Below are 26,548 nucleotides of genomic sequence, written 5' to 3'. Positions count from 1 at the left end.
AGTGTTGCGTTTAGTAGAACTAAAATTAAAACCTACTTCCATCGGTGGCCAACTTGCTTGTTTGTTCTCCACGGTTAGCTTTTGCAATCAGGACTTCTTTCCCAGGCCTTGTTTACAACACTGTGGCACTGAGGGGTAGAGGGTCGTTGTCCCTGTTAAGTGGTGAGCAGCTACCTGGCTGCATTTGGAGGAGAGATGTGAGAGAAACGTGCTGATCGCAGCTAGAGGGGCACCTAAGACAAGGGATGCCTGAGGCAAGTGACCAGATCTTGCATCTGTGGTGAGTCAAGGGAACCCCCGTATTCGGAGGAGGCAGAACTTGGAGCCCCAGTGCTAGACCTTGATCTCCATGGACTGTTTGCTCTTGAGGACAGCTGGTTGGCCACTGTACAAAACAGACTGGGTGAAGCAACAGTTTAATTCAATAGGGCTCTTCTTACATCCGTATGATTGTTGAGGAAGGGAGGATACTTGGGTACCCGGAGAAAGCCATGGAAGGATGCTGGACGAAATTAACAAGGTTACTTACTAGCCTCCCTGCGTGAAATTGCTCAAGAGACTGTTTCCCTGAAAGAAATTCACAAAAAGTGTACTGTTCAACTTGTTTCTTTGTTGGTCTTAATGGTGCTACAGGGAGACTTTTGTAAAGCCAGTTTGGTGTAGTGGTTAGGAGTGCGGACTTCTAATCTGGCGAGCCGGGTTCGATTCCCCGCTCCCCCACATGCAGCCAGCTGGGTGACCTTGGGCTCGCCACGGCACTGATAAAGCCGTTCTGACCAAGCAGTAATATCAGGGCTCTCTCAGCCTCACCCACCTCACAGGGTGTCTGTTGTGGGGAGAGGAAAGGGAAGGCGACTGGAAGCCGCTTTGAGCCTCCTTCGGGTAGAGAAAAGTGACATATAAGAACCAACTCTTCTTTGTCTTCGTCTTCTTCTTTGTCTTCGTCAGCAAAAGGATGCAATAATTAGCCTGGGTCCGTGTGTCCTAGCAGATGTTATTTGTGGACTAGTCACTTTGGAAGACTTGTTTGCCAGATGATGCATGGCAGAAACTGCAGAGGTGCTCGGATTGTGCAAAATTAGTCCCTGCGGCTGCAGCGAAACAGGCTGGGGCCATGCATTGTATGCCTGCAGCATCGGGGAGGCACCACGACAGAGATGGGTTTGGTTTTCCGACCGTTTCTGTCCTCCTAACGCAACAGAAGCACACCGGTCCCTTTGGCAGGCCGGCGGGAACGTTCTCAGGCCGACCTCTGCCCTGCTAAGATAGCTTTGGCACCAAAGATGCCTGCCGCCGATTTATTTCTGAACTAGGAACGGCTGCGTGCCCTGCGCTTCGGTGTCCGGTGGCTGCCCAGCATTGCCTCCGCCGGGCACCTTCTCTCCGGCTGTTCTTGCATCACCGCTGAAGATTCTGGCCACCGGGCGGGCCCTGTGAAGCCTCAGGCCTGAACGTGACAAGGCAAAGGTCTGCTTTTTATAGGGCTTTCTGCCCCCCCCCCCGCCCCAGCCACTGTGTCTGTTGTGCCTGCGGCACCGAGTGCGGATTTAAATGCTCAGGGGCCGAAAATAAACTGCTGAGCTTGAGCGTTGCTCGGGGCCAAAATAGACGCTGGCACCGTTGGGAAGCCGGGCCGCCCCCCGAAATAGCACCGCCTGAATTCAACCCGTCATCACACTTATGTATTTATTTTGACAGCGGCCTGGATGTCTAACGCCGGGCGGGTTCCCAAGATCCCTGCGAGAATAACCTTGCTGGATCGGGCAGAGAAAGCGCTGCCTGCCCCCCTGGGGGCGGGGGGGGGGCTTCACAAGCGAGGCATAAAGGTGATGTCCCTCCTGTGCTGCTTGTTCCCAGCATCCGAAATACAGGATTTGACTGCCTCTGTGCCCAACACGGGGAATATCCTCCACAGCTGTTCTGCATAATCCCACCGTGATAGCAGCAGATTTCACAGGTTTGTTGTGTGTCCTGTAAGAGTCCTGCCTCTTTGCCCGTTCTTGAGGTTACTGACCATTGATCTCTAGGCCAGGGATTCCCAACCTGGCATCCACGGACCTTTCCCCTCCTACCTCACCAGACTTGGCCCCAAGCTAGAGAACCAGCTGATGTTACCCCCCCCCCCTCCACCTGTGCTGTCTATAGGTGATCCAGCCGTTCCTGCTATTGTCATTGGCCTGCTAATATCATTTGACATCTGAAATCACTCTGCTTCTCAATGAACAGGACAGAGGACTCACATTCTAGCAGTATGGGAAGAAGTGATTCAGAGCTCATTCCCTGTTGGTCTTTACCATGCTCCTGGTCTCTTGACCTTTTCCTCAGACTAGCATGGCTACGCCTCTTGTGTGTGGATGTTCTTCTTGTTTTAAAAAGCCAGAGGCAGTTCGTCTTATCCTGTAGCCTTTTCTGTTGTTTGAATTCTGCCGGCTCCCCCTAAAATTGTTGCAGTTCCTCGTCCATCTTTTGACGTTTCTGTTCAAATGCATTCCCGGCAACAACTCGGAAAGTGTCAGCCGTTAATTACTAACGTGGACAGTTTTATTGCTCCAATGTTTTTGGGAACTGCAACTGAACTCAAAAGGACTGATGGGCTGTTTTAGCAAAGAATTATCATACGGCATCATGTGGCTTAATTTGGATATTATGACCCAGTTTACTAATTTGCCACAATTTGCTTATGTCTCTACAGTTATGAGGGTTTTTCATTTAGTCCGAGGAAGAGTCCCTGCACTCAAAAGCTCACGCCTTGAATCAATCTTTGTTGGTCTTAAAGGTGCTACTGGACTCTGTTTCTAATGTCCAAACATATCTAGTGTTTAAATTATGTGCTTTGCGGTGGGTAAATTTGGAAGTGTCTGGGTTTGTTTCGGCTGACATTCCAATATTTGCATCTGGCCAGATGTGAAACGTTTCCTGCACTGGAGTAAGGGCAGCCAAGGATGGGGCTTAAGTTCTGAGTAATTTTATTTTAAAAACAGAAATCTCCACCCCACTGACCCACTTGACGGGGAGACCAGTATCCCCAAAGATGATCCAGCTGGGCCGTAAAATTAAAAATTAAAAAAAGAGAGACTCCTCCTCTCTGTTTTCCTTACCCCTGCTGCTTTTATTTAAAACGAAAGACATAGATTTCAAATTCTCAATCAGCGATTTTCTGCCACAGAGAGATCTCTAATCCTCCCTTATCTCTTGCATCTCATCTGGGGGGAGTGGGGCTGTATCTATGGATAGGAAGATGAGGGCTTAATCTGTGCCTCTCTTTCCCTCCCCTCTCCAGTCTGCAAAGCAGGCGGGCTTCCTGTCTGCTTAGCCTCGGTGCCCTTCCCATGTCTGTGCTTTAACAGCAGCAAAATGTTCCCCTTTGTCACCTTTTCTAGGTCAGACTGGCTGTCGGTCACAATAGGGCGGAACCCGGATCTCTGCCTCCCGGTCTGAGCTTCAAAACAGACCAGGGGCCTGTCGTAAGAAGATGAACCCTTTGCCCCACCCTTGTCTGCCTTGCAGCTAGGAGCAGATGGTGCGCCTCGGCCGATACTCACAGGCCAAACGTACTGTCTGTCACTAGCAAGAGCTTTGGTCTTCCATCCTCTGGCCCAGGCATTCTCAACCAGGGTTACTAGTAACCCCGGAGTTACGCAAAGGGCTTACTCCAGTTGTTGTTGGTGGTGGTGGTAGGGGGGTTCTGCCGATACTCACAGGCCAAACGTACTGTCTGTCACTAGCAAGAACTTTGGTCTTCCATCCTCTGGCCCAGGCATTCTCAACCAGGGTTACTAGTAACCCCGGAGTTACGCAAAGGGCTTACTCCAGTTGTTGTTGGTGGTGGTGGTAGGGGGGTTCTGCCGATACTCACAGGCCAAACGTACTGTCTGTCACTAGCAAGAACTTTGGTCTTCCATCCTCTGGCCCAGGCATTCTCAACCAGGGTTACTAGTAACCCCGGAGTTACGCAAAGGGCTTACTCCAGTTGTTGTTGTTGTTGGTGGTGGTAGGGGGGTTAATTTTTAAAATATATACCTGCGGAGGAATGGCTTTCTGTTCATCTTGTCTGGTCTGCCGTTGAATTCACTGTTGTGAATTCACTATTTATTGTTGAATTCACACAGAATCTGCCACACTCCCTCCCCTTGGCTCTTGGTGCCGTGGTTAGGAGCGGCAGCTTCTAAGCTGGTGATCCGAGTTTGATTCCTCGCTCTGCCACCAGTTGGGTGACCTTGGGCTGGCCACAGCACTGAGAAAGTTGTTCTGACTGAGCAGTAATATCAGGGCTCTCTCGGCCTCATCTCCCTCGCAGGGTGTCTGTTGTGGGGAGAGGAATGGGAAGGCGATTGTAAGCCACTTTGAGACTCCCTCGGGTAGAGAAAAGCGGCATCTAAGAACCAACTCTTCTTCTTCTTCAGTAATATCAGGGCTCTCTCAGCCTCACCTCTCTCACAGGGTGTCTGTTGTGGGGAGAGGAAAGGGTAGGTGATTGGAAGCTGCTTTGAGACTCCTGCTGGTAGAGAAAAGTGGCATATAAGAACCAGCTCTTCTTCTGATTTTCCCCCTCTCAGAATGTCCCCCCTCTCAGAGCCCTTCCAGCAGAAAATGACTGGGGGAAGGCTGTTACAAGCAAAGGGATTTAGATATTCAAGCAGAAGACTGTCCACGGTGGGCTTTGTGACAGCTGAGATGAATGCTTCTTTGTTTTGCTCAGGCAAGGTACTGAATACACAAAAATGAAACTAACTTCTTATTTAACAAGCATTTTAAACATGGGACTTCCAGGGTATGGCAGGGAGGCGTGGCCAGCTGGTATCTCTTCCGGGGTAACTCGAAGCCTGAAGAATGTTTCAGGGATTACTCCATGATCAGAAGGTTGAGAAAGGCGGCTGTAATTAATAATAATAATAATTAATAATAATAATAGTCCCCATTACCCAGGCTGCAGGGCTCTTCTTGTCTTCCAGTGGTAAAGGCACTGCGTACCTAGAATGTGCTGCCTCAAATGTGAGAAGTGACCAGCCTTGTGTAAAAGCAGAAAAGTCCACTCAAAACCATTGAAATTTTGGTGGAGAAATAGAAACCGGTGAGATGTCCTTAACGATGGGAACACTGGTCCCCCTTTCTGTTTGGATAAAGATCCTGTCAGGTTCCTGTGCGCTGAGTGACTCTACGCCCTTGCTGTCTCTCTCGCCACCCGGGGAAATGAAACCAAGTTGGGAAGCCCTTCCCAATAGTTACTTAATGCTAAAAATAAATTGCAACTGTGTTAATGATATTGACTGTATTACAAAGCAGGTGCAATTCTGATCAGGTTATTAACCAGCCGTGTGGGTAAAGCTTTTCAAGACAGGTGGTTTCCCATCGCCCGCCTCTGCATGGCGACCCTGGGGATTCCTTGGTGGACTCCCATCCAGATGCTGACCAAGACCGACCATGCTTAGCTCCCAAGACCCAAACAAGATCAAGCCAGCCTGGTTATCTAGCTGTCCTGTCCTGTAATACACAAGTACACCCATGCGGTGCAGCAGTATTTTCCCTCCCTCCTCCACAGAGAGATAAAACATGCACGTTAGTATATATGCTTAGCAGCAGCATCTTTCTCACGCTGATTCAAAGTTATGCGCGGCCTCTTCTCTCCCAACAAATAGTCTGCTGCCTCTACCGTCCCTTTGATGGACTTCTGCAAAGCTGTTCAGTCTGATAACGGTCATTTTTACTATTGGGAGGAGACTGTATTGTGGTCGTGTTGTGTACCGTGATAAGTATCCCCCAAACAGGCAAAAAAACGAAACCAAAAAACAACTCAGTCGTTTATTTCAGAAGTCTACCCACAGCGTCAGGTTTAAGACAAAAGCAAAGGGATCAAGAAGCATAGAGGCAAATTCTCCCCCCACCCCATCTGACAGGTAAGTTCAATCAAACATTTACCATCTCCTCCCATTCACAAGTCTGACCGCAGAATCCCTGAGTGATAAACATGGCACAATCTGCCAGGAGATGATTTTCCACTGAAAGCTGAAGTTTTGCAATTCTCCTAACTGCAGAAATATGCAGCAGATTTTTTGACCAAACTAGGGAAAGGTAGGATTCTGGGATATGCTTTGGGTTTTTAATGCAATCGAAACCGGCAGGAGGAGAAATGGAAGGAAAGTTCTGGTAGAGCAGAAGAACAGTTCTCGTGCCAACACGGCAGTTCTTGACGAAATTTCTCAAAGTGCTGCGATGCGATCCTTTTTCATTGGGTTTCCCCCTCCCCCTGAAGTATGACCATATTCTATACCCCTCATTTTGATGTATAACAAATAGACACTCCAGGCTGTGTTATTGGTGGAACACTGGAACTGTAAGGTATCTTAACTATTGCAACAATTCTTTGTGGTTGTGTAATGCTCCTTTCTGACCTGGATGACCCAGGCAAGACCTGTCTTGTCAGAGCTCAGGAGCCAAACAAGGTTGACCCTGGGTTAGTGCTTGGATGGGAGACCACGAAGGAATTCCAAGGTTGCTTTGCAGAGGCAAGCAATGGCCAACCACCTCTTACCTTAAAAACACCATCAGGGGTCTCCATAAAAGGGCTGTGACGGCCTCAGTTTTACCATCGGTGACCCTGTCCTATCTTCCATTCCAAATATTCCATCAACCAGTTCTTGAATCTTAGATCTTAATAGACCAGGGCAGGGGAGATTTTGTTTGTGTGTGTGTGTGTGTGTGTGTGTGCATTTGCATTGAAAATAGAAAACTCACACATGCCAGGTCTTCCAAGTTATCTTATCACTGCCCTTGACAGAGTTTTGGAGGGGTAGAGAGATCAAAGTGGGTGCAGATTGCTAGTTCTTGAGCTTTATTTGGGGCTGGCCTTGGACCTTCTTCTGCCATATGTGCAGTAACAAGAAACAGAGTACCAATAGACTTGTGTTTTCCCTTCCCCGGTCAGCCCCCGCTGATCGAGAAGTTCCTTCTAAACGGAGACCGCTCCTTCAAGCAGGCTTGGACTCATCTCGTTCTGAGCGGTAGCTGTGTGAGTCTGTTGTGACGGAACAACAAAGGTATTCGCGGGCACCTTCAGGAGTAAAAGCATTCATTCCAGAATGAGCTATTGCAAGTCAGAGCTAACTTCCTCAGATGCAATGGAAGAAAGAAAATAAGTTGCCTCATTTTTAACACCGAACATTACTGAGCATGATGCATGGGTGGGTTTGAGCAAAGAGAAGCCTGATCTCATAAATCGGGTGTCACTCTTTATTATTAGAGCAGGGATTCCCAATTCACAAGAGCTCAGGAGGAGCTCTGCAGCTTTTTCCCTCCTATCTTAATGAATTTATCCACAAGCTAGGGAATCTCCCCACCCTTGGGAATGACTGAGTTATTTCCTGGTTTCTGTGCCTAGGGGAGCCTCTGGCCTCTCCCTCCTTCCCATCCTTCACAAGCCTGCCTGTTAATGCACGCGGGAATGGCACTTCCAGGGGGCGTGGCCAGGAGGCGTGGCCAGCTGACACCACTTTCAGGGCTCCCCCATGCCTGAAAAATCATTCCAGGGGCTCTTCCGTTGACAGAAGGTTGGGAAAGGCTGCATCGGAGGCTTGAACAGTAGACAGGGTTGCTGCGCTTGATGGATGGCGGACATTCGAGTCCGGACATTCCAGCTTCACGCGCTAACAATAAAAGTCCCGTAAAATCAGGCAAAGATCAATTTCTGAAGCATTGTTCCGAGTGGAAGGAGTTCTGTTGTGCTGCATACGTTTGCGATAGTCGATTAAAGCATGTCAGATTCACCCCAGTTAAGTCACTTGCTTTTCGCTGACGTTTTTGTGTGTGTGTGTGTGTTTGTGTGTCTGTGTGGGCATGTGAGGGACTGGATAAATCTGGTGCAGCTGCAACTTCCACTTTCTCCTCCCCCTCGCTTCTAGCAACAAGGGTTTTCTTGGCAACGCCTTCGATCAGGAAACCTTTACCATTTTCCGAACCCCTTTTCTGGCCTGGGGAGGTTTGTGGCTGTGACTCAGCCCAGGCGCATGCGCGGCAGTAAATGCACCTGCGGGTTTGCAGCATGCTTCTGACCCGTGTGAGCAGCCCGTATTCCAAGACTACCCCCTGCTCTTTGGGCTAGACGAGTACTGCGCATTGCATAACACAGCGAGCTTCTACGTTGGACGAGGTAGACAATTGGGAAGCACAGCTCCTCTTGGGAACAGTCAGGATTTCAGAGTTCAGGCCTTTAGCCAATACAGTAAAATCTGTCTGCTCCTACTACTTAACAGGTCTCGTGTCTCTTCCTCCTGGCTCTCCCAGACCTCTCAAGTGCCCAGAGAGGATGACATTTACAATTCGACATTTTTGGGATGGGGAGACAGAGCAATTGCCCGCCTCCAGTCTGTATTTCTGCATTATTGACTTGGGAAGAAGTCTCTTTAACACCTGAGCCTTGCATTCACCCCACTGCCCTCATTCCTTCTCTGTTTTTTCTTTCTTTTTTAATGCAGTGAAGACTGTAGGAGTGCTTCGGGATTAATAACGTAATGTGATGTAGCTAAAAGGAATCCGGTTGTGTCTGTGTGTCTTCCCTTGTGCTCTGACAGGCTAGTTCTATAGGGCAGGCACCCCATGTATGAACACCTCATATTTTATCCAGGTGGGATTCTCTTCCTTGATTGATGGCCAGGAGCGTCTCTGGCAAAGGGCGGATGGAATCCTTTTGACAAGCTTCTTCCTTCTGTCTTCGGCAGGTCCTGAGCCATGGCCGTGTGGATCCAGGCGCAGCAGCTGCAGGGAGATGCCCTGCGGCAGATGCAAGCCCTTTACGGCCAGCACTTCCCCATTGAGGTGCGCCATTACCTTTCCCAGTGGATCGAGAGCCAACCATGGTAGGTGAGCGTGAGGTCTGGGCATTCCCAGGCCCCCTTCCGTCTTGCCACAGGTTTGGGTGAGATGGGGAGCACATAATAGAGGTTGAACTTTTATACACTGCTTATGCCCTCCTGGGAGGGGATGTATTTGTTATAGGACATGCCAGGCAGTCTGGCCGTCATTGGAAAGTCCGAGAGGTGGCAGAGCTTGCCACCCTTGCCTCCTCCTTTTGGGAGAGGGGCCTGTGGGCAGAAGCAGGGGTTCACATTCACATTAGTTCAGCAGTGGAATAGGTGGTGAGCTCCCCCTCACTGGCAGTCTTCAAGCAAAGGTTGGATGCACACTTTTCTTGGATGCTTTAGGATGCTCTGGGCTGATCCTGCATTGAGCAGGGGGTTGGACTAGAAGGCCTGTATGGCCCCTTCCAACTCTATGATTCTATGATTCTGTGATCCTGCGTTGAGCAGGGGGTTGGACTAGATGGCCTGTATGGCCCCTTCCAACTCTATGATTCTATGATTCTATGATCCTGCATTGAGCAGGGGGTTAGACTAGATGGCCTGTATGGCCCCTTCCAACTCTATGATTCTGTGATTCTATGACACGCTTTGCACTTGCTCTGTGCCCTCCACTGGCAGGGACTCCATCGACATGGACAATCCCCAGGAGGGAGCCAAAGCCACGCAGCTGCTGGAAGGGCTGATCCAGGAGCTGCAGAAGAAGGCAGACCATCAAGTGGGCGAGGACGGCTTCCTGCTGAAGATCAAGCTGGGCCACTATGCCACTCAGCTGCAGGTAGGTGGCGCCAGAGGGGAGGAAGTGACCGGAGTAGGAATGTAGGGGAGAGGGGAGGGGTGAACCAGAATCTCTCCTCTTGTGGTCCAAGACTAGCTATAGAAAAACCATAAAAATAGGAGAAACGGTGTAATAAAATATTACATAAATCAGTAAAACTTAATTCATCATCATCATCATCATTATTAAAATATATAAAGTATGTTATTACCTAGATACAGGCAGTAGAGCTAGCGAGGTGTAGTGGTTAAGAGCGGTGGCTTCTAACCTGGCGAGCCGGGTTTGATTCCCCACTCCTCCGCATGCAGCCAACTGGGTGACCTTGGGCTAGTCCCAGCCCTGATAGTGCTGTTCTCACCGAGCAATCCTGTCAGAGCTCTTTCTGCCCCCATCTACCCCATAGGGTGTCTGCTGTGGAGAGGGAAAGGGAAGGCGAATGTAAGCTGCTTTGAGACTCCCTTGGGTAGAGAAAAGTGGCATATAAGAACCAACTCTTCTTCTTCAACTGTGTTTTAGTCATCCTTTCCGAAGCTTCATTGCCAGGCAGCCAAACCTAACCGCTTTGAATGTGATCTCCGGATCCTTACCCTCCAGCATTCTAACTAGATAAAACATTCTCTCTTTTCTGGGTATCTCTGAACATACAGGCCCTATAAGAAATTCACAAATTTGTTTATCCGGGTGACATTCAAAAATTACATGCTCCGCAGCCTCAAGATTTCCAACTCCGCATCTGCATAAACGATCCTCCCACAAACAACCTCCTATATTTACCCACGAATAAAGCAGAGGGCATGGCATCACATTTATTTATATATTTATGTATTTCTTTATTTAACTTATAGCCCGCCACTCCCACAAGGCTCGTGGCGGGTCACAACTATAAAATCCCCATAAAACCCCCTAATACATGTCTCTTTGCTAACCAGGATCCTCTAAATTCTTTATATAGGACACGGGAACCCCCACCCTGTTCAGATGGTTCTTGCCACTTAAATGCCTTCCAGCTCTGTTTACATCACGCAGCCTTTCTATATGTCTGTGAGCATGGGTGTTGTGCAGGCGGCAGCTTCTCCCTGCTTCCCCTCTCCCAAAATCTTCATTCATTCATTCCTCCTTTCCGTGCAGAACACGTACGAACGCTGCCCTATGGAGCTGGTGCGCTGCATCCGACATATCCTCTACCACGAGCAGCGCCTGGTGCGAGAGGCCACGGATGTGAGTATCCCTTGAGAAGGGCGGAGAGTCCACATGAATTTTTTCCTGCCTCCCCTGAGCTTCCCGGGGTGCGTCAGGAGGTGGCTCCTGATCAGCTATCCTTGATTATTTATTTACTTAATTTATATACCCCAAAGGCTGTGCGGCAGCTGTGCCCTCTCACCGCCCCCTTCTTCCTGCCCCTTTCCCCAGAGCCCCTCCCAGGTGAGCAGTCCGGCCGACGCCCTTTCCCAGAAGCACCTGCAGATCAACCAGACCTTCGAGGAGCTCCGCTTGGTCACGCAGGATACGGAGAACCAGCTGAAGAAACTTCAACAGACGCAGGAATACTTCATTATCCAGTACCAGGAGAGCCTTCGCCTACAAGGTGCGTGTCGGGGCAGGTGGTAAGAGGCGAGGGGGAGTTGCATGCAGCCTTCCCCCCACTTGCCTTGTCCAGCCTACCAACCAAGGTCCTCTTCGGCAGTCCCGGCTCCCTGTGCCTCCGCCTGTTGAAGGCAGGCAGGTGGTCACCAGAAGCAGGGCTTTCTTTCCATACTGGCGTCTCTCCTCTAGTGCCCTGGTAGCTCAGACTAGCTGGATCTGCTCAGGAGCCAAATTGGATTGGTACTTGAATGAGAGACCACCAAGGAAGACTGGGACGGTGTCCAGTTCTGGGTGCCGCAGTTCAAGAAAACAGTTGGCAAGTCAGAATGAAAATAGGTTGAGGGACTTGGGAATGTTCAGCCTGGAGAAAAGGAGGTTGAGAGGGGACATGATAGCCCTCTTTAAGTATTTGAAAGGTTGTCACTTGGAGGAGGGCAGGATGCTGTTTCTGCTGGCTGCAGAGGAGAGGACACGCAGTAATGGGTTTAAACTTCAAGTACAATGATATAGGCTAGATATCAGGAAAACATTTTCACAGTCAGAGTAGTTCAGCAGTGGAATAGGCTGCCTAAGGAGGTGGTGAGCTCCCCCTCACTGGCAGTCTTCAAGCAAAGGTTGGATGCACACTTTTCTTGGATGCTTAGGGCTGATCCTGCGTTGAGCAGGGGGTTGGACTAGATGGCCTGTGTGGCCCCTTCCAACTCTATGATTCTATTATTCTATTCTATGATGTGTCCGGGGAAAGGTGACCAGGAGGGTTATGGGGTTGGAATTCGTGCCTTGCGAGGAGAGGCTGAGAGAGCTGGGTACATGTCGCTTGGAGAAGAGGAGGGCCAGGAGGGATGGGATAGCTGTGTTTAATTACATAAAAGACATGTTGAAGAGGGGGACAACTTGTTTACTGCAGCTTTAGAGACAAGGGCTGGGAGCCATGGGTTCAAATTACGGGAAAGGGAGTTCCACTTCAATATTAGAAAGCCATTTTCTGACAGGGCTGTTTGTGGATGGAATATGCTGCCTCAGAGGGTGGTGGAGTCTGCTCCGTTGGAGGTTTTTAGGAGGAGATGGGATGAACCCCTGGCAGGAGGGTGTGGTTTTTAGGTCCCTGAGAAAGGGGGGGAGGCTGGACTTGGGTGTCAATTTGTGGTCTCTTCCAGCTCTGTGTGATTCTGATTTTGCTACAGCCAGGAAAACAACGGCCAAGCACCTCTGCTCATCTCTTGCTTGGGAAACCACACGACCCAGAACTAGCTGGGGTCTCCATGAGCAGGTTCAAGCCCGGCAGTGTACTTCCCTTTTTCTCTCTCCCTTTAAGCCTCCCCTTCACCTACTTCTATGTTCTTTTTGGTGTCAACCCAAAATATTTCTCATTTTGCTCAAGCTTTTGACAAACAGGTTTCTTTTGGGTGCTCCTAGCCCAAGGATGGGCCTACCAATGTCATTTTAGACTGTGTTAATTTATGGACCCTTCTGTTTGGCTTTTGTTGTTGTTGTCAATTGGCTGGGATTGTTTTTATGGGTCTGCTTTTATTCGCCGTTATCAGTTTGATTTGTAGATTTGTTTTTATCGTCCTGATGTCGTTGCAAACGGGCCTCCAGCAGGTCTGGAGAGGGGCGGGGGCGTTCGGATTTTCCACTAGTCGCTTTGCGGGTCCTGGTGAGCAGCTGGCGGGTGGATCGAAGGCGTCTCCGGATGCAAGAGGTGGAGCTTGATGCTTTCTCCTTCTCCCTCCCAGCCCAGTTTACGCAGCTTTCCCAACTGAGCCCCCAGGAGCGCATGACCCGTGAGCCCACGTTGCAGCAGAAGAAAGCATCGCTGGAGGCCTGGTTACACCGTGAGGCCCAGACACTACAGCAGTACCGCGTGGTGAGCATTGATACGCTGAAGTTCAGAGGGACAGGGCAGCCAGGAGGCGGAGCGAGCTGGAGCCCCGTCCCCATGAGGAAAGGCTGAAGGATCTGGGGCTTCTGATTTTAGAAAAGAGGCAGCTAAAAGGGGGACATGACAGGTTTACGACATTATACATGGGGTGGAGAGAGTGGACAAAGACTGGTTTTTCTCCTGAAATATTAGAACCCGTGGGCATCCAGTGAAGCAAATGAGCAGTTGATTTAGGAGAGATAAAAGGGAATATGATTTGATGCAGAGATTGATTAAAATGGGGGATTCTGCCAGAGGATGTAGTGATGGCCATGGGATTAAACCATTTTAACAAGGGGTTACATAGATTCATGGAGGACATGCCTGTCAGCGGCTACTAGCCCCGGTGACTGAGAGGAACCTCCACATTCAGAGGCACTAAACCTCTGAATGCCAAAGCCAGGAGCTTCACTGCTCTGTTGTTGGCCGTTCAGGTTGGCCACTGTATGAGATAAAAGGCTGGACTAGACGGACCACTGGTCTGATCCAGCAGGGCTCTCCTGATGTTCCTATTAAGGCCTTGGCATCCATGCCCTGGTGTTGGCCCTCCAGAGGAACTGGTTGGCCACTGTGTGAGGCAGGATGCTGGACTAGATGGACCACTGGTCTGATCCAGCAGGGCTCTCCTGATGTTCCTATTAAGGCCTTGGCCTCTCTGCCTTGTTGTTGGCCCTCCAGGGGAACTGGCTGGCCACTGTGTAAGACAGAAGGCTGAGCTAGGTGGACTATGGGTCTGATCCAGCAGGGCTCTTCTTACATTCTTACGCCCTTGCTCTCTAACTCTCAGTCTCCTCCTCCTCCTCTTCCAGGAGCTGGCCGAAAAGTATCAGCAGACCCTCGCCCTGCTCCGCAAGCAGCAGACCATCATTCTGGATGACGAGCTGATCCAGTGGAAGAGGCGGCAGCAGCTAGCGGGGAACGGCGGCCCCCCCGAGGGCCCTTTAGACGGCCTGCAAGCCTGGTGGGTAGCCGCATGGGGGTGGCGGATGGGATCTCCCGGCTTATCTGCATGCTTGGTGTTTGTAGAGAGCAAAATGGCATCACGGTGAGGACGTAACCTTTTTTATTCCAGTGTGGGCTTTTGTGAGTCAGAGCAGACCAGGACTAACACGGCCACTCCGCTAGACTCACTCTGCACGTGTTGGACAACGCCCTTTTCAATGTGCTTTTACATCTGGATTTTCCTGTGCGGAACAGGATAATCTTCTTCTAAAGTGCGTTGAAAGCGCATTATCTAGCATGTGCGGAATGATTGCAGCGGGACGAGAAGCAGCGCCTCTTGTCCACACTTCTTTAGTTCCCAGTGCTAGAATCATAGTTAGAAGGGGCCATTCAGGCCATCTAGTCCAACCCCCTGCTCTACGCAGGATCAGCCCTAAGCATCCTAAAGCAATAGAATCATAGAAAAGGATGCGATGGAGATCTTTTGGCTACCATTCAAGCAGACCTGGGAGGGGCCTTCTGGGCTGGACCGCTCTCCCTGTAGCCTCCTGACGACCTCTTCTCCCCCCAGGTGTGAGAAACTGGCAGAGATCATCTGCCAGAACCGGCAGCAAGTGCGTCGTGCTGAACACCTGTGCCAACAACTGCCCATCCCCGGGCCTATTGAGGAGATGCTGGCGGACCTCAACAGCACCATCACTGACATCATCTCTGCCCTGGTCACCAGGTAACCAGTGCGGGGGGGAAGGAGGGTACTTGCCGAATTTGCTTTTCTAAGAAGAGTGATGGGCCTCCTGCAGTTCGTTCCGGGCCGGCAGACAATGTGGACTGTCTCACCTGTTCAAGAACATTTATCAAAGTGGATTGGAAAATAGGTATGCCATCAAGAGCATACAGTTCTGACTGCAAGCGTATAGTTTCACCTGTGGATACTGAACCCATTGCTTAAAGATTTGCCTGTTGCTTAAAACTGACATTTCTGCACAACTGTAACAACTGTTTGCCATCAGGAATTAAGGATTTGTAATTGGGCACGCCCCAGATTTTAACGTTTCCTTCTTTTACTGCTTGGCTAAATTCTTTAGATCTTATAACAAGGCCAACAGTGATATTCCAGGAGCTAATTTGGGTCTGGCCTTTATCTGGGCATTTTCTAACATACTGATCACAAGACGATCATTTAGGACAGCTATTTTTTAATCTCTTTTATTTAACCGAATCCAGATTCTCAGAGGTATTGATAAAAAAGATTGCTCTGTTAGAGACAATGTTGTGTCTCTATCTTCTTTTATCCATTTCGTTTTTCCAGCCTGTTCTAGCTGAATAGAAACGATTTTGGACATGGGGAATTTCCACGCCCCCTCCTATTATCTTGTCCTGGGCATCGAAATTTTCTCCCTTACGATCTCATCCGGAGCATCTTGAAATTTTATCCTAGAATTCTTAGATCCTTATGATCTTATTCTGGGGATCTTGAAATTTTAACCTAGGTCTCTTATACTTCCAGATAAGGTCAGTTAATCATTTTTGTATGCATATATAAAGGTAAAGGTATCCCCTGTGCAAGCACTGAGTCATGTCTGAGCCTTGGGGTGACGCCCTCTAGCGTTTTCATGGCAGACTCAATACGGGGTGGTTTGCCAGTGCCTTCCCCAGTCATTACCGTTTACCCCCCAGCAACAAGCTGGGTACTCATTTTACCGACCTCGGAAGGATGGAAGGCTGAGTCAACCTTGAGCCGGCTGCTGGGATCTAACTCCCAACCTCATGGGCGGAGCTTTCAGACTGCATGTCTGCTGCCTTACCACTCTGCGCCACCAGGGGCTCATGCATATATAGGTGTATATTTTATATATTTTGCTCACGGCGCCTTCTGTTTCTCCCGGAAGCACCTTCATTATCGAAAAGCAGCCTCCCCAAGTGCTGAAGACCCAAACCAAGTTCGCGGCCACCGTCCGGCTGCTGGTTGGCGGGAAGCTGAACGTGCACATGAACCCCCCTCAGGTGAAGGCCACCATCATCAGCGAACAGCAGGCCAAAGCGCTGCTGAAGAATGAGAGCACCCGCAAGTATGTTCATCGTCCCAACCTCCCCCCCCGCTCTCCCCCCCCCCTTTGTATTGCCAGCGGCAGGGGAAACGAGTGACTTCACCAGAGGAGGCGGCGAAAATAAAATGACAGAACCAGCCGTCGGCCTAATTCAGTTCACTTAGCAGGAGAAAGCACTCAGCACTTAAGTCTTAGGCAGTGAGAGCCTCGTGGGAGCCATGAAATGTTTTCGGTTAAAGGAAGGAAGCATGAACGGTATTGCACAAGGCTTGTCCAGTCGAGGCCTTGCTCTCTGCAGTTCCGAGAGCTTGCTTTTCCGACTGCTGCCGTCCTGCTCTCTCAGCATACTTTGGACTTCTTGTCACTTAGTGAGGCTCAAATCCCTTCCTGCTCTCAGATTTTTGCTACTAGCCCAGGTGAGTTTTCCTTCCAGTGAGGCTGGCCGTTGACGCTCTGCACAATGGTTGCACTGTTTGTCAGCTTTCTCCTGAGGAATTAGAGCAACTTTTCTCAATTATTTTACCATTCAGAAACCCCTGAAACATTCTTCAGGCTTTGAGAAACCCCAGCAGAGCTGTGTACAGGCCCACCTGGGGCCCCTCCTGTTCCCACCCCCTCCAGGCCCATTGTCGGCCATTTTGGCATGACTATATATGGTCATATCAATAAATATTTAACAAATATATCAATAAATATTTACCAAATATAACAATAAATATTTACCTAATATATCCATAAATATTTAACAGATATATATATATATATATTTAAAGACTTAATTAACTCCCACTCGTTCGGGAATCCCTTACAGGGCCGTCAAGAAACCCCAGGGTTTCAGGAAACCCTGGTTGAGAAAGCCCAGAGTGTTGATGAACATTCCAGGACGTGATTGTCGCTTATCTGAATCTTTGTTGAGGGTGGACAGTATGCCCCTAAAAGAAAAAAAACGAAGAAAGAAAACTTATACTTTGTATATTTGCACAACTTTATTGTGGTTAGGCTGGTGAACTGTAAAATATTAAGATTCAGGTAGATAGCAGTGAAACTGCAGAAGACAGTTTGAGTCCAGAGGCGATAAAGTTTTATTTAAGGTATGAGCTTTTGTGTGAACACACACTTCCTCAGAAACACTGAAACAGATGTCACCAGCCGCTACATATCGGCAGGCCCTCTAATCGTAGGGGTAGTCAGACTGCGGCTCTCCAGATGTCCATGGACTACAATTCCCATGAGCCCCTGCCAGCGAATGCTGGCAGGGGCTCATGGGATTTGTAGTCCATGGACATCTGGAGGGCTGCAGTTTGACTTCCCTGATTGAGGAGGGTCTCCCTGTTGGTCTGAAGCAGCAGAACAGAGCTTGGGTCCAGGGGCACCTCCAAGACCAACCAAGTTTTATTCAAGGCATAAGCTTTCATGCGTCTGCACACCACTTCTTCTGCATGTTTGTTCTGTAAATTAATAAGTGAGCTTTCGTCCAAGCCCAAGAAAGAACTGAGGGTCCCCACCGGGAGCACATGACTTGAGTTCTACACCTGGGGGAGCTTCGTAAGAAGATTCTGATCCTGCCGAACCTGCTAATTCATGCGGCTTTCCTTTGGCAGTGAGAGCAGCGGTGACATCCTGAACAACTGCTGCGTGATGGAGTATCACCAGGCGACTGGGACGCTGAGTGCCCACTTCCGCAACATGGTGAGAAACGGTTCCTACCCTTGTTTTTCTGCTTCCATATTTTTCTTTTCCCGGCTGGATCCTCTTGGTTTTCAGAACACCTAGCAACCAGATTTTGGGGGATCTAAGTGTTCAAGACTTCAAGTTCCCTTTGTCAGGTACGAGTTCCAGCTGACGAATCTGAGGAAGGGAGCTTCGACTCTCAGACGCCTGGGTCTCTTAAGGTGCTGGATTTGAATCAAGCTGTCTGACTGCAGCCCAGTCCTCTGAAACCGGTTTTCAGGGGGAAACTGGATTGTGTACGGGAGCCAAGAAGCCTCTCTGAAATTCAGGAGGGCTGGGTGGAGCCTCTAGTGCAGGGGTGGCCAAACTGTGGCTCTCCAGATGTCCTTGGACTACGATTCCCATCAGCCCCTGCCATTGTGCTGCCAGGTGTTCATGGGAATTGTAGTCTGTGGACATCGGGGAAGCCACAGTTTGGTCACCGCTGCTCTAGTGAGTTGTGAGGGGAGCACCGTGTCCCACGTTTTAATGTCTTGTCCCCTTCGCCATTTCTCTGTTCATCCGTCAGAGCTGTATATGACTCCTTCCGTCCTTCGCTTCTACAGCCCTTAATGTAGTATATATTTTTATATAATTTCTAAATTTGTTTAACAGGCAATAGGACCATATATGGTCATACCAACCCATTCCCTCCTCTCAAAATGGCCAATGATGGGCCTGGAGGGGGTGGGAAGGGGAGGGGCCTTGGGTGGGCGTGTCCACAGCGATGCTTCCCAAACCGTATCCTGCACGATCGGTCCACTCCTGGGGTTGAATGTTTCCGATAAAGTCTCGAGTGTTGAGAAAGGCTGATATATAGTCTCCCTCTGCAGGTGGTCCTCCCACTGGTGCCCCAGGTTCTTAATATTTCCTCCAGGCCCTTGACGATCTCTCCCCTCTCCCCCTCCCTGCGCAGTCCCTGAAGCGGATCAAACGTTCGGACCGGCGTGGCGCCGAGTCGGTGACGGAGGAGAAGTTCACCATCCTCTTCGAGTCCCAGTTCAGCGTCGGCGGCAACGAGCTGGTCTTCCAGGTGAAGACCCTCTCCCTCCCCGTGGTGGTGATCGTGCACGGCAGCCAGGACAACAACGCCACCGCCACGGTGCTGTGGGACAACGCGTTCGCCGAGCCCGGCCGTGTGCCCTTTGCCGTGCCGGACAAAGTCATGTGGTCCCAGCTGTGCGAGGCCCTCAACATGAAGTTCAAGGCCGAGGTCCAGAGCAGCCGGGGGCTCACCAAGGACAACCTCCTCTTCCTGGCCCAGAAGCTCTTCAACAGCAACATCGGCCACCTGGAAGAGTACAACAACATGCTCGTCTCCTGGGCCCAGTTCAACAGAGTGAGTAGGCAGGTGGGGTGCTTGGGGGAGGAGGGTGACGAAAACGGCGACTGGTTTGGAAGCCGAGACGAATGAGGAAAAGGGTGAGGGTTAGGGCTAGGGTTCTGTTCAGCCTGGAGAAGAGACGACCAAGAGGTGACCGGATAGTCATCTTCGAGTACTTGAGGGGCTGTCGTATCGAGGGTGGGGAGCAGTTGGATTACTAGCATCCCTATGGTGAAGAGCCAAAGGTCGGTGTATGCTTTAAAGCAGGGGTGGGCAAACTGCAGCCCTCCAGATGTCCATGGACTACAGTTCCCATGAGCCCCTGCCAGCATTGTAGTCCATGGACATCTGGAGGGCCACAGTTTGTCCACCAATGCTTTAAACGATATAATAGAGGTGTTGAATTATCTATTTGGATGACCATTATACTTACAAGTGGGAAGACGACCACAGAGGAAAATTACCCTTTGAAAAAGGGATCTCTCTAGAAACCGTTCTGGTTGGATTCTACATTACAATAAAGCAACATAGAACAAAGAATCCTTTTACTTTACTTTATTCTGTACAAACTTTGGAAATCTTTTTAGTAGCCTAGGGATAGGTTTTTTCTCTCTCTTTGATTGTAGACACTACAAACCATCCCATTTGTCTGGGCTCGTGGGAATTGTAGTCCATGGACATCTGGAGGGCCGCAGTTTGACTACCCCTGCCCCAGAGGGTCAGACCAGAACCAATGACTACTCTGATTGTGAATTGTTTTTTTCCTGGGGGAGGAAAATTCTCATAAATTTTCAAAATAGCATCATGCATTTATCTGGCTGCTGTGGCGAAACTTTGGTGGGAGAAACAACTGGGAATGCTTGCTTTTCTTCCCCCATCCCCAGGAGAACCTTCCGGGGCGAAATTACACATTCTGGCAGTGGTTTGACGGGGTGATGGAAGTCCTGAAGAAACATTTGAAGCCGCATTGGAATGATGGGTGAGATCTCTCCTCCTTTGGCCTTCTTAGCTTCACACGTTGGACGACCTCCAAAAACGTCTTATCTTTAGCGGCCTTGCTCAGGTCTTGCAAGCTGAAGGCCGTGGCTTTCTTGATAGAGTCCATCCATCTCTCTTCCTTCCTCTTTCTCCCCTCCAGGGCTATCCTAGGGTTTGTCAACAAGCAGCAGGCCCATGACTTGTTGATCAACAAGCCGGACGGGACCTTCCTCCTCAGGTTCAGCGACTCTGAAATTGGGGGCATCACAATCGCCTGGAAATTTGATAACGGTGAGTTATTTTCTGAGGCAGGAGACTCACACGGTGCCCTCGATGCTGCCCGTGTGTTAGACCGGGACCTTTCCGGAAATAGTTTCCACTACGTAGTTAACCAAACAATAACTCCGTTTCTGCCCTGGGTCCGAATGTTTTTCCTCAAAGGAGACATAATTATTACTCAGGAGTCACAAAGGAGGAAAAACGATTTTTCCTAGAAGTGTTTGCTTACACTGTCACAATTGTTCGTATTCCCTGCAATTCACACTAGGGTTTGGGGAGTGGGACACTTCTAAGGGGCATTTCTCTGGCCCCCTCCAGGAACACAGAGAAGACTGTGCTGTTTGGAGTAGAATGAACCCTGCTCCCCCTTTCTGCAGGACCACAATGTTTTATTCCAGCCCTTTTTGGCCTTTTGACAATGGAGGAGCCCCTGAAATCGTTTTTCAGGCTTTGAGCAGCCCCAGAAGTGACTGGTTTTCTTTGCAGGGGTGGCCAAACTGTGGCTCTCCAGAAGTCCATGGACTACAATTCCCAGGGGCCCCTGCCAGCAGGATTGGACCCTGTCTGCGGGGATTAGACAGAGCCAGTCATACAAAAGAACTGCTGCTGCTACCTCACAGAGGGGGAAAGGAAAGGCTGAGATTGCCTTGTAGGATCATCTTGCCCCCTAACCCCATTTGTCGCTCGGGGGGCATCCCTGCTGCACATGGTGGCCATGGAAGAGTGACAGTGTGGATCAGAGAGCTGCATTTTGGAGGGGAAATATACCCCAGTGGCGGGGAACAGGGTGTTGAGAGAGCAATCCGTCACAACGCGGAGCTTGGCCCGTAACCTGTGTCCTGGTCTCACATTCGTGTCGGAGCACGTTTCCTTCTTCGGCATGACGGGATCCCCTTGTCGCTCACTTTGGGTTTTGCAGCCGAAAGGATGTTCTGGAACCTGATGCCCTTCACCACCCGCGACTTCTCCATCCGCTCCCTGGCAGACCGCCTCGGGGACCTGGCTTACCTCCAGTATGTGTACCCTGAGCGTCCCAAGGAGGAGGCCTTCTCCAAATACTACACGCCCGTTCTTGGTGAGTGTCTTTGGCGTTGAGAACCCCCTGAAATGTTCTTCGGGCTTAGAGAAACCCCGGAAGTGATGTCAGCAGGCCACACCTCCCAGCCACGCCCCTGGGAGTCACATGTCAGGGAAAGTGACATCGCCCGGACACACCCACTGGATGTTCCGTCGCCCCCTGCCCCTCCATGCCAGAAACGGCCCAGCGGCCTACTCCGCTAGGCTGGGGCAGGCATCCACCACTCAGCCCCTGCCCCAGTTAAGTTACAATGAGAGTACTTCCCTCTCTGGACGCCAGTTACTACCATGTGTGATGAGCCTCGGTCAACAAGGATTGTTATGACCGGGGCCCCTCCCCTTCCCACCCCCTCCAGACCCCTCATTGGCTATTTTGGGAGGGGGGGGAGGTTGACATAGCCATATATGGTCATATCACCTGATAATTTTAAAAATATATATTAACAATTGATTAACTACTCCCCCCCCCCCAATTGGCAAAATCCTTCCGGGGCTGTCACGAAACCCCTTTTGAGAAAGTGTTGGGATGACTTAGTGTGACCAAAATCATGGGAACGTGCAGACATGTCCTACCTTGCAGGGGTGTTTAAGAGGGGGGGAGTCACTTTGCACCAAAGGGTAAATCTGCATCTCCCACCCACTGCTCTCACATGTACCCAGATGAAATTCCCGCGCCAATTTTCAAATCCCCTTCACAGACTTTTAAAATACTCCCCCCCCACACACACACACACGCACAATTGCCTGAGCAGGATATGCAGTTAAGATTTTTTAGGTCTCTCATTTCAGGTCTTTAGGAGGGGGGAGTTTTTGTTTGCTTGGTTTGTAATCCCCAGGCTCTGCTCTGACAGGGACCAGCCAGTAGCATTTTGCACAGGGGCCTTGTGCTAACAGTTGAAAAGATATTGGTTTCTCCTGGGCTGAGCTCAGTTTAAGAGCCTGTGCGGAAAAGGACTGGGGCAGGGTCCACTCTGCGCCTCTGGAGGCTCTTCCACCACTTTGGCCGTACCTGTGAATGCCGCGACCCAGAGAGCTTGCCCAGCCCCACACGATAACTCTGGATGGGTTTGTTTGTGTGTCTGTCTCTCCTTGCTTACAGCAAAGGCCGTGGATGGATACGTGAAGCCACAAATCAAGCAAGTTGTGCCTGAGTGAGTATTGTGGCAGGGGGGCGGAGGGGAGATCACAAAGGGTAGGAGGCCGTTTTGGCACCTGCGGCAGCAAAGGTCTTTTCCCGTCTGGGCTGGAGATGAAACGGCCACAGCCAGCAATGCAAGACAGGGGCCCGAAGGTTGAGCGACAAAATCTAAGAATGAAAATCCGAGTCTGTGCAATATTGCACATGCAGTCTCAGTGGCTGCACACGGTATGACCAGGGGTGGCCACCCTGTGGCTCTCCAGATGTCCATGGACTACAATCCCCATGAGCCCCTGCCGCTGCCCAGGCATGAAAATGTACTGTCGGGTGCCCACCCGAATAGACCGGCTGTCACCTGGGGTCTGCTGTGTTCACCTGAACTTGGAGGAAGGTCCTCGATACACGGAAGGTCCTCGATATACAGGGCCCAAGGCAGGGGTAGTCAAACTGCGGCCCTCCAGATGTCCATGGACTACAATTCCCATGAGCCCCTGCCAGACGAGAGAGAGAAGTGGGTGAGAGAAGGCAAAGAGAAGCGGAAAGGGTGGGGATTGTCTAGACCTGGGGGAGTCAACCTGTGGCCCTCCAGATGTTCATGGACTACAATTCCCATGAGCCCCTGCCAGCAATAGCTGGCAGGGGCTCATGGGAATTGTAGTCCATGAACATCTGGAGGGCCGCAGTTTGACTACCCCTGGCCCAAAGGGGGTCTAGCAGACCAAGCGAGAGGCCCGGCACAGGAGACGCAAGCCCCTCACCCTTCTGACGCACCTCTCGCTCTCTTTCAGGTTTTTCCCCACCTCCGGGGACTCTTCGAGCGGAGGGACGGCATACATGGATCAGTCCCCATCCCCGGCTGTCGGCTCCTCCACCCACTACAACTTATACCCACAGAAGTAAGTCGAGGAGAATCGGCTTGGTTCCTTGCCTCAGCCATGGAAGTGGGTCAGGCTTCATGACGGGGAGGAAATGATACCCGGGTGCCTCTCGCACCAGTCTTGCGGTAGTTTCTCCCTTCCTGCTGCGATGCAAACCTTCCATTAAGGTCAGTCCTTCCCAGCTCTCTCTCCTTCCGCTCCCTGGATTTGAGCTAGGAGCTCTCAGATTTCTGGCCTTCTGGTTTCTTAAATGACCTGTGAGTTCATAGGTCAAAGTATCCCAAAGTCCCTTATGCCTCACCTCCTCCCTCCCCTTCAAAATTGTTCCCTCTGCACAGCCTCTGGTGTAAAGCATAAAGCACCAATGAAAGGATTGGAGATGGTCGAGCGGGCCTTTTTAATCCTTTCTTTTAAATCCACCCTGCATGCAGAAAACTAGCTTGGCAGGGGGGGGGGGAGTGCTTTCTACTCGATTTCAGCTTGCAGTGACTGTTTTTCCACGGAGGGGAATTATAAACAAATCCCGACCCCCAAGATCCGTCGGGAGTGGCGCAGTTCATTCTGGTTCCTCAGGACCTCATTCCGCTGAAAGTGTAGGTCTGCCCTTTGCACGGTCACATTCCCGACCGGGCTCGATTCGATATTTCCGTACCTGCCCCGACCTTCCCCTCCAGCCAGGCTCAGAGAGGCTGCCATGCTGCCCTCCGTGCATCCTCAGACCCCGACGAAACTTCTGAGTTTCACAGGGCTTTCCCAATAGTGAGAGGAGAGAGATTCTTCAGTCCCGAAAGCACAGCCTAGCAGCTTACGGTTACAGCTTCCTCCCAGTTAGCCCTGCACGCCCACCTGACTCCCACCTCTCTCTTCCCTCCGCCTTCAGCCACGACTCCGTCCTGGATACCGAAGGGGAGTTCAATCTCGACGACTCGATGGACGTGGCGCGGCACGTGGAGGAGCTGCTGAGGCGCCCCATGGACAGCCAGTGGATCTCGCACACGCAGTCATGACCCCCCGGCCCTTCTCCGGGAAAGGCCATGCACAGACTGTGAAACACGGGGTGGGCGGGGCGCTTCTGTGCGGCAGCAGTGGCAGCGGGAGGTGCGCTAGCTCACCCCGCAGGGAGGCCGGCGGGCTCCCCCTCCTCGGCCCGAGGGGATGTCCGAAGGGCGAGCGGGGGGGGGCGTCCCTCCCCTCCCCCATGTACAGAAAGCCGTAGCGTGTCTTGCTTGGTTTCCCCGCCTGCTCTTCTGAGAGGCCTCCCTCCCCTCGGGCCTCCTGCTTCAGCACGCCACGAGCTGCCGCCAAGCTTTTGTTTTCTGAGGTTCCTTTGTGCTGAGAATCACCCCCTGCCCTCCTCCGATCTCCCCTTCCTCGGATTTCAGCGCGCTGCCGTGCTTTACCCAGAAGCCTTTGGGGCCTGCCGTGGGCAGCGGAAAGAGGACGGCGGGCCGCGTAGGAGACGTAGGCCTTATTTGAAGAATTATTACTTTTTTTTGTGGTAAACCGTTTTCCTTGCGTCCGATGTGTCTCCCCCCCCCCCTGCGCCCGGGATGAAGGGTGTGTGCGGCCCACGTACCGCTTGTGTTTCTTGCACTCAAGCACTTGTGTGGTGTGTGTGAAAAGCACTGACTCTCTGGGAGACCCGCTTCTAGTCGGACGCCTTAGATGCACAAGCCCAGTCACCCCCGGCTCCTCGGGGCTGACAGGCCCTCCCGCCCCCCAAGTTGTCTTTTGTTGTCGTCCCCCCCGTTTCTCTCTCTTTTAGGCTCGCTGCAAAATAACCGCTAGCTCTTCCCTTCTGCCGTTAGCACCTCTGGCTTTCGTTGCGTCCAACTCTTTTGCTTCCTAGGTAGCCCAAGTTCAACCAAGAGCCAGCGTGGTGTGGTGGTTAAGAGCGGCAGCTTCTAACCTGGTGAGCCGGGTTTGATTCCCCGCTCCCCCACATGCAGCCAGCAATCCCCATCCTGTTAGAACTGTTGGAGCAGTTCTGTTAGAGCTCTCTCAGGCCCACCTCCCTCACAGGGTGTCTGTGGTGGGGAGAGGAAGGGAAGGCGATTGTGAACTGCTTTGAGACTCCTTCAGGCGGTGAAAAGCGGGGTATAAAAACCAACTCTTCTTCTTCTTCAGTGGAGAGTGGGGCATTGTTGTTGTTTTTTTCCCTTGTCTCTCTTTTAGAAAACAAGCACATATGATATGAAAGCCAAGTGCAAAATTAAAATCAGAAATAATGGTTCTCTTTCAGTGAGGTTCCCTTGCTGGGTGTAAAAACAAAGGGGACGGATATGCTGAATGCAGCAACTGTGGTCCTCCAGATGTCCATGGACTACAATTCCCATGAGCCCCTGCCAGCATTCGCTGGCAGGGGGCTCCTGGGAATTGTAGTCCATGGACATCTGGAGGGCCGCAGTTTGACTCCCCCTGGTCTAGACAATCCCCACCCTTTCCACTTCTCTTTGCCTTCTCTCACCCACTTCTCTCTCTCGTCTGGCCGGAGAAGAACTGTTCCCCCCAAGCATTATTTTTATACCTGCTAGTCAATAAAGTTCCGACTATTTTAACACGAAGCGGTGGCTTTCTCGTGTGTCTGCCTTTCTTGGTTCTGCACAGTCGTTCTCAACCAGGGTTACTCCAGAGCCCCAGAGGAGGGCAAAGTGGCTTTCTGCTGGATATTGGCGAGGTCATATGGAATATACCGACTACTTAAGGTAAGCATGTCACTCCATTTAAAAGGTGCGGAAATGCCCCTCATCACCCTCTGTGCTAAAGGAACAAGTCAGAGTATGGGATTTGCTCCAGCAGAAAACATACAGAAGGCTACTGAGACAGACGTATCCATCCCTCTCGCCTGGGCAAATGCGCTGCGTTCATGCTCTGGTTTTACTATGAAACCAGCATGGGCAGCATTGGTTTCATGCTGTTGAGAGGAGAGAGGAACACTATTTAAAAAAAACCCAATAACTCTGTTCTTATTGGGCCGTTGCATACTCTGCGTTGCCATAGGTGTGTCTCGGAGATGGATCATAAAAATATATATTAAGTACT

General features: G+C 50.8%; 1 protein-coding gene across 1 annotated transcript in view; it reads left to right on the top strand.

Moving 5' to 3' along the window:
* Nucleotides 1–26,070, top strand: part of LOC143826380 (signal transducer and activator of transcription 5B) — a 53,445-nt gene extending 27,375 nt beyond the window's left edge. Inside the window, exons 2-17 of the mRNA XM_077315159.1 lie at nt 8,712–8,849; nt 9,471–9,627; nt 10,756–10,845; nt 11,038–11,212; nt 12,948–13,078; nt 13,942–14,093; nt 14,646–14,801; nt 15,964–16,143; nt 17,724–17,811; nt 18,749–19,171; nt 20,041–20,135; nt 20,295–20,425; nt 21,333–21,488; nt 22,590–22,641; nt 23,417–23,524; nt 24,387–26,070. Of these exons, the coding sequence (XP_077171274.1) occupies nt 8,722–8,849; nt 9,471–9,627; nt 10,756–10,845; nt 11,038–11,212; nt 12,948–13,078; nt 13,942–14,093; nt 14,646–14,801; nt 15,964–16,143; nt 17,724–17,811; nt 18,749–19,171; nt 20,041–20,135; nt 20,295–20,425; nt 21,333–21,488; nt 22,590–22,641; nt 23,417–23,524; nt 24,387–24,513 (2,349 nt within the window). The 5' untranslated portion in view covers nt 8,712–8,721 and the 3' untranslated portion in view covers nt 24,514–26,070. The remainder of the gene's footprint in view (nt 1–8,711; nt 8,850–9,470; nt 9,628–10,755; nt 10,846–11,037; nt 11,213–12,947; nt 13,079–13,941; nt 14,094–14,645; nt 14,802–15,963; nt 16,144–17,723; nt 17,812–18,748; nt 19,172–20,040; nt 20,136–20,294; nt 20,426–21,332; nt 21,489–22,589; nt 22,642–23,416; nt 23,525–24,386) is intronic.
* The last annotated feature ends 478 nt before the right edge of the window (nt 26,071–26,548 follow it).

Source organism: Paroedura picta, chromosome 16 (genome assembly GCF_049243985.1).
Source record: "Paroedura picta isolate Pp20150507F chromosome 16, Ppicta_v3.0, whole genome shotgun sequence".
NCBI classification, from domain to species: Eukaryota; Metazoa; Chordata; class Lepidosauria; order Squamata; family Gekkonidae; genus Paroedura; species Paroedura picta.
Note: the sequence above shows the minus strand (reverse complement) of the source record. Positions and strands in the feature narration are given on the sequence as shown.